The sequence below is a fragment of the Anas platyrhynchos genome, chromosome 6 (genome assembly GCF_047663525.1).
Source record: "Anas platyrhynchos isolate ZD024472 breed Pekin duck chromosome 6, IASCAAS_PekinDuck_T2T, whole genome shotgun sequence".
NCBI lineage: Eukaryota > Metazoa > Chordata > Aves > Anseriformes > Anatidae > Anas > Anas platyrhynchos.
This window is the reverse complement of record NC_092592.1, coordinates 13,341,148-13,348,917: the sequence shown is the minus strand read 5'-3', so window position 1 is coordinate 13,348,917 and position 7,770 is coordinate 13,341,148. Positions and strand designations below refer to the sequence as shown.

Sequence of the window (7,770 nt, the reverse complement as noted above, 5' to 3'; positions counted from 1 at the left end):
ATAATCAGCCTGCCTCATTTTTGATGTTCCATCTCTCACTCTTGTTTAGATAGGGAGCCCCACTCATTTACGGTGAGCTTGTGTTAGGACGGTTGTTAGGAAGGTTTTATTTGACTTCTTGTCTTCATTTGCGTAGCAAATGCAAGGTCACGAAGTCAGGTTTTATTTTAAAGTTCTATATTTGTGCATGAAGAGGAAAGGAAGTCTTACCTTGGGGGGGGGGGGGGGGGGTTCGACTGCATCAAGCAGAAGTCCCCTCAGCAGCATTGCCAACGCTGGAGCAGCACTTTCAGTGCCTCAGCACCTTGGCTTTAATCACCAGAGTGAGCTTGGCCCCTGAGCTGAAGGCTTCCAGCACGGCAGCGCCGTGTGCCACCACACCGAGTGCTGGATGAGGAGCGGAGGCACCAGCTCGTCCCGCTGGGTGCTCTCCATCCCCGCAGGGGTTTCTCCAGGCCATGGCTGTCACCCCACTGGGCTGGCTGCTTCTGAAGGGCCACAGGGGCCCTCACTGGGGGAGCACAGGTAAGGAGGGCCTGGAGCTGCCCTTCCCTGCAGTGGTGCCCATTGCTCCTCAGCACTCAGGTTTTTTTTGCAAATTCTAACAGTAAAAGAACAAAAATGAAGCAGAGGACATTGCACATTGTGAAAATTGGTTGTGTTTGTTGTGTCACATTAACACTAACACACTAACAAGCCTCTTTACATATAACATCAAAAACATCAACAAAACATGTTTTTTAAAAGCCACGCAGTAAGTTGCAGCAGTTGCAGGTGCTGGGGAAGGAAACAAGGGGGCCTGAGGCTGTGCAGCATGGAAAACACACAACAAAGCATAGCTTTTGTCGCCAAAACACAACTAAAAAGGCAAACTGCCACACAGTAAAGGTTGCGGTAGTCATTATCTCTGGCTATAGCCAAGGTTTCTACTCTGGTTTGGTATTTTTGACAAGGTCTCTAACAACACACATGACAAGGGCTGTGGGTCTGTCAGCCATGTGCTTTGTGCTGAAAAGAACAAGGCCAAAAAGAAAGGGAAAAAAAAAAAAAAAAAAAAGTATGTTGATCCCCCAAAAGGTAGCTGCTCTACAGTTGCTCTCCTATGCATGTTTGTTGTTTTTTTCTGCCTCTGGCAAGGTGGCGAGCCTTGATGTTGAAGCAGCAGGCTGTGCAGGCAGTGCACCTGTTTCTGGGGTTAGCGCCTGGCTGGTGGCTCCTCAGCTCCCAAACCCTGGCCCCTGCCCCAGGGATGTGCCCGCTTAGTGCAGAAGCCACTTGTCCCAGTGGCGGGGGTTAGGCTCAGCGTCATGGAATCACAGGATCACTCCAGTTGGGAAAGCCCTCCAAGATCATCTGGTCCAACCATGTCCCTACCACCAGTGTGATGCACTAAACCATGTCCCCAGGCACCATGTCCCACCTTTCCTTGAACACCCCCCAGGGACGGTGACTCCACCACCTCCCTGGGCAACCCGTCCCAGTACCTGACTGCTCTTTCTGAGCAGAAATGTCTCCTCATTGCCAGCCTGAACCTCCCCTGGCACAACTTGAGGCCATTCCCTCTGGTCCTGTCACTAGTTATCTGTGAGAGGAGGCTGACCCCAAGCGCCCCAGCACCTTACAGGTTCCCTAGGCCTCCAATTTTAGATGGTGGTCATGCGGGGTGTACTTGGTGTGCTGCCTCTGAGAGGAACAATACAGAGTGTGGAGTGGAGTGGGGACACTGTGGCCAGGCTCTGTGACAAGATGGGAACTTGATTGTTCTTGTGCACACTGGAACCGATAAGCTGCACATTTGTTACCCTGGACTAATGGCCTATGTTTTTGACAAAATGCTGTCCTTTTGGTGAATATTGCCCATTATAATACCAAAACACACCTCCATCCCAAAACCTACCTGCCTCCAAGGTGTAACCATGCCTCACATGTTTGCACTTTAAAATTTTCCTAGTCTATAATTTTAAAGCAGAGAGAACATTTTGCACCAATTGTAACCAAGATATGCATGACTAGAGTCACTCAAGCTCCACCTAAAAGATAGAAAATGATATAAATTAGCTTAAGGGAGAGAGAATGTTAGGGAAGATACCATCATGAAGGATACCTTCTGACTTCTGGGATCGGTTGACAGGCTGAGCCTCTCTTCCCCTCCCACCACTGGGATGCCTTTGGGTAAGAGTTGAACACTTGGTTACACCAAAAGTGCCTCCCTGGGAAACTCAGACATCTCTGTAGAGTTGCTTTATACCTTTTAACGCATTTACGGCCAGCCTGAGTTACTTGAACTTTGGTATTTGTATGTGCTTTGCAGACACTGAATTTATCACTGGCAATCCAAAGAACCTGTGTACCTGTTGCTTAATAAATTACACTACTCATTAAATCTAGCTGTGGTAGTTCTCACTGAGCACACGCAAACTCTTGAAGTGTGGCCACGGTAGTTCGTGGAACGCAACTAGACTGGGGGTGTCTTACGTTACTCGTGCATCTGACATAGTGATATTCCAGTACCCTGACTGCAACCAGACTTACGACGACTAATTGGGCATCGCTCCCAATTACTTTAACCTTGAACACAACACGTGGCTATGTGGTAAACTAAATTGGTCATCTAAGCTACATATTTTGGACACAGGTAAAAGTCCCTTCCCTCCCTATTACAAAACACATTCCTATCAAAAAACAAATCCACAAAAAACTAACCCATGAAACCCTCCACTGCTGTGACATTACACATCCACATGGCAGCCAACAGAAGTCCAGCACTGCAAACACACCTCCCCATCAACCACATTCCTGGCTGGGAAAGCTAAATAAATATTGTTTTAAAATAAGATGCACATGTGCAGGCAGCAGGCAGCACTGACCTTTTGCTGCACATTTCTAATTTGGTTGTTGGGTTTGTTACTTTTGTTAATGCTTGTTTCCTTTCATCTCAGATCGAAGCCATCGAGTAGTGGCTCTAAAACATTTCCTACTACAAAGCAACTACTACAAAGCATTTTGGTGATGTTGTTCTTCAGGTCGATCGAGGGCACCTCAACGTGTGTGTGCTGCTCCATGGCAGTGCTGAGGGTGCTGGGGTGCAGCCGCACACCCCAAGGCCCCCAGGCCTGGGGCTTTGGGAGCCCACTGGGTATGCTGGCCGTGCACCCCACCATGCCCCAGGTCTATGACACACGGGGAGTTTCACTGCTCCTTCTCAAAAAAGCCAGCAGGATGGAGACTGTGGATGGAGGCCACGTGCCCGCAGTTGCAGGCAGGCACAGGCCGAGCTAGTAGAGGTCAGCGCTGTTCCTGTGGGGCGGCCGGGCCTTACCAGGCCGCTCGGGCTCCTCGCGGGCTGGGGGCCGCCGGGTGCCGCGGGCACCCTCGGGATGGCAGAGCCCGTCCTGGCTGCCGGCAGGCAGGCTGTCCAGCGTGCTCTCCTTGCTGCCTGCGGCCGGCGGCTGGCCCCCACGGCGGCGGCGGGGCCAGGCAGCGGGGCAGCGTGTCAGGCAGCCAGGACGGGCCTCGGCGGTACAGGCATACATGCCGGCAGGCACGGCCAGCACCATGGCGCAGACAATGACGACGATGTGGATGAGCTTCTCGCGCTGCTCCAGCTGGCTGACGTCGCTGCCCGTGACAAAGACAACGCACTGGCCCTTGCGAGGCGCCTGGTTGCGGACAGCCACGCAGACCTCGTACTTGGTGGCAGGCAGCAGGTCGGTCACCGAGTAGGTGTTGACGCCAGGGCCGATGTAGATGGCGTCCTTCTGGGCGGTGTCATAGCGGCCCACCAGCAGCGTGTACCAGGTCTCCCCTGGCTCTGCCACCGCTGCTGCCGCGAACCACTCCAGGGTGATGCCGTAGACCGTCTGCTTGGCGATGCGCACCTCCACGTGGGCGCCTGGCTCTGCGGGGGCAGCAGGGCCCCAGCCCGGGACGGGGGCGGAGGCTGGCGGGGTGCCTACGTGGAGGGTGATAGCCACTGAGGCGTTGCCCAAGAAGTTGGCGGCAGTGCAGGTGTAGTTGCCAGCATCTGCTGGCCCTGCTGCTGGGATCAGCAGCTCGGAGCGGACGGTCTCCTCACTGATGGGCTGGGTGGACACTGTGGGGGAGAGGGGAGCTGAATCAGCGGGCAAGGTGGTCACATTGCAGACCCAAGACTGTCCCAGAAAGGGGTGAAGGTGAGGGGGCCGAGCAGCATCTGCCTGTCCTGGGGAAAAGGGAGTTGGGGTGTGGGCATGCACCAAGCCCCACAGAGCTCATGGGTGAAGTGTTACCCAGGCCAAGAGGCAATAAAGTAGGTTCATGGACTATACTAAACTAGGAGGAGCCATCGATTCCCTAGAGACGAGAGGCCTTACAGAGTGCTCGATAGCTCGGAGTGCTGGGCAATGACCAACTCTATAAAATGTAACAAAAGCAATTGCCAGATTCTGCATCTGGATCAGTGTCAACCTGGATGTACATACGGTCTGGGGGCACAAGTGACTGGCTCAAGGCTGCATCTGGGGAAGGTCAGATGTTAGGGAAAAGTGCTCCACTGAGGGGATGGTCAAGCCCAGGGAAGTGGTCATGGCCCCAAGCCTGCCAGCGTTCAAGAAGCATTTTGACTATGCCCTTAGATATCTGGTTCAACTCTTAGGTTGCCCTGTGTGGAGTCAGGCAGTAGACTCAATGATCTTCATGGATCCCTTCCAACTCAGGACATTCTATGACTCTAACCTGGAGTGACATTCGCTTTACCTCATAGCTCCTAAATGCCTGGAGACACCCAAATACCTGCCTGGAGGCAGGGCAGGGAGAAAGCCACCCAGGTGCCATCTGCTGTTGGCACATTCAGGCTGTGAGAAAGCAGGGAGAGCCCCTGAGGCACTGAGGTATTTTGGACATATGCTCCAGCCTCTATTGGGCTGGATATTGAAAATTTTCATTCTCAAGAAGCTCTGGAGGAAAAAAAAAAAAAAAAAAAAAAAAAAAAAAAAAGGCACATGGCTGTCAGGAAGTGGGCTGGAAGCAAAATGTAATTTTAATAACCTTATGAAATAGCCAATAACCTTATGAATCTACCCAAGCAGGGCCATGAAAAGGAAAAGCCTGGGCATACCATGGCCAGAGAAAGATGCACCAGTGCTGCTAAAATGATGAAATGCAGACCAAGATTAACAGGCAATGCTATCTTATTTAGATAGCAGGCTTATTAGGAACACACATAATCTGTGTAGTGTCTGTGTGTCTTCTTAGCTTTGAATTTACAAAAATAGCAACTTGCCCTGTTGACTGTTCATAGCAAAAATAACTGGGGGGGGGACGACAACAACCTCCAGCTGGACGAGGAGGAAGGGAAAAGTCCTTCTATTATGAGGTCCTTCGTAATGCAGACAAATTACAAATTAATGTGTTGTATGGAGAAAAATGTCATCTAGTTTGCTTATAGAATGTGAGTGGGCATGGACAGGCAACGTAGCTTCAGGGTTTTGTGGTTTGCATGGATATTTCTCAAGAAAACATATGGGAATAGGCTAGAAGAGTGTGTGTGTGCACGCATGTGCGTGCATGTGCACGTCGTGTGTGTGTCCGTTGTTCTTGTCTATCTTGTGTGTGTGTGTCTGTGTCAGTGTGTTGTGTGTCTGTCTGTGTCCGTGTGTGCGTGTGTGTCTGTGTGTGTTCCTACACACGCCTGAAAAAATATATAGTATGTATATTTAGCATGTATATAGAGTGTATATGCCTGTCTATATCACACACATATATAAGCAGTGTGCATACATACATAGTATATACTATATATTCTCTATATATGCATGTCTAGATAACTACATATATATACATGTCTAGATAACTACATATTTAGTATGTGTATGGCTGTGACACTACTGATAGTTCTTACATCACGTATCATGATGAAAGAGCGACTAATAAAAATCCACATATCACAAAATAATTGCATGAAAACGAGGACTTGCTCCCTTCATCTTTGACAGATTTCCTGCATGAAGCAGCTCTTCTCGTGCTGGTCAGACATGCTTAGACACAGTAGGATGATTAAGATTATTTGGATTATTGCAACCACATTGACTGTGATGTTCCAAAGGGGCTGAGAACTGATGTGGTGACTAGATGGCCTGAAGACCTATGTTAGTTGAATAGCAAAATGGAAATTAAGGGAAAAAAAAAAAAAAAAAAAAAAAAAAAAAAAAAAAAAAAAAGCATTGCTTACCATTAAATGCTCTTAAAAGTTTGAGTGCATAGGTCCACCAGACGGCTGGGGAAGGGCTGGCTTGCACAAAGCAGGTCAGGGTGACGTTCAGCCCCACAGGGACTGTCAGGTTGGTGTCAAGGGCTGAGGTTTGTGGCTTCATGCAGCTGTTGAGCTCCACTTCATGGAAAAATTTCCCTGCCCTGAATTTCGGGCTTGAACAAGTTAAATAAGAATTCATCAGAATAATAGGTGGGCCAACTGACTTGATAAACTGGACAAATCCCCGCAGGCGACAGTCACAAATCCATGGGTTGTCATGAAGGGCCAGGACAACATTGGAAATAGCTTCTACCTGCCCCTCCGCCCTCTGGCTTCTCTGGTAGATAGGCCAGCTATAGAAGACATCCCTGGATATGACAGTAAGCTGATTTGAGGATAGATCTAAATAGGTCAGGTTGGGCAGATAGCGGAGCGCATGTTCTGGAAGGACGTCCAGCCGGTTGTGTTTCAGATCCAGGATTTTCAAGGCTGGGGTGTCTTGAAATGCTGTCCATGGCACTGAACTTAATTTGTTCCCTTGCAAGCGCAGCTCCTTCAGAGCCGGCAGGTATTCCAGGCTCTTGATATGCATCACTGTGATGTTGTTAAAATTGAGCCAGAGATACTCCAAGGCACTAACGTTTGCAAATGACCTGCGAGGCAATTCTGTTAGGTGAGAATTTTCTATTCTAATTTTTCGTATGTCTTGAGGGATGTTTTCAGGGATCTTCCTCAGCAGTGCAGACATGCAGAGTAAACTCCTAAAGAGGAAAACACAATTCTCCAGGTCACATACCATGTGTATGGCTCACATAAGCAATACATCAATCCTTCAGTTTGGTTTTACACCCATTTTTCCCACAAATACAATTAAGTAAGTATTAAAAATTGCTACATATGCAACTATATATCCCAGGATAATAAAAGAGATCTCATTATATGTTCAAGCTAGTAATATGCAAGTATTAGCAGCGGAATATCATGCGGCCGTCTGTTTGGTTTTGGTCCTCACCACAGCAGCAAATATATATTGGGAATCTCCAAGCTGCTTCATTGATGCTACAGCTAGGGTAACTAGCTTTCTTACCTTCCGAAACTGTCTTGAGAACAAGAGCATCCTGTGACACAAGATGAAAATGAAGTGCTTATCTTGTGGAAGGCCAGAAGAAGAAGAAAAATGTGGCGAATAATAGGGTCCATATTCTCCTTTAAGAAAGCACTGTGCAAGGTTTGCACCAAACATGCCAACAGCCTCCAAGAAGCAAATCCTATTAGCTGTAATCTTCCTTGACGCAGAAATAAATCCTGCTGGGGACCCGACCCTAAAGAAGACATGTAGTATGGTTCACAGTCTGTGTCGAAGCGCTAAAAATCACCCCTGGGACCACTCCTGGCATTTACTGCTCAGCACTGGGGGTTTTGACAGATGCATTTAGTTGTATGTTAATATGAATGAATCTCAACAGGGTCCTGAAGCCAAAACCACTTCTGATTCCAAGTCCACACAAGCAGACTCTTTTTTTTTTTTTTTACAAAGTCTC

General features: G+C 48.7%; 1 protein-coding gene across 1 annotated transcript; it reads right to left on the bottom strand.

Moving 5' to 3' along the window:
- Positions 1-641: 641 nt before the first annotated feature.
- Positions 642-7,028, bottom strand: LRIT2 (leucine rich repeat, Ig-like and transmembrane domains 2). The gene is made up of 2 exons (XM_027460417.3): positions 6,209-7,028; positions 642-4,093 (listed from the first exon to the last, which is right to left on the bottom strand). The coding sequence occupies exons 1-2, from the start codon at positions 7,026-7,028 to the stop codon at positions 3,276-3,278; spliced, it is 1,638 nt and encodes a 545-aa protein (XP_027316218.3). The 3' UTR covers positions 642-3,275.
- Positions 7,029-7,770: the final 742 nt, after the last annotated feature.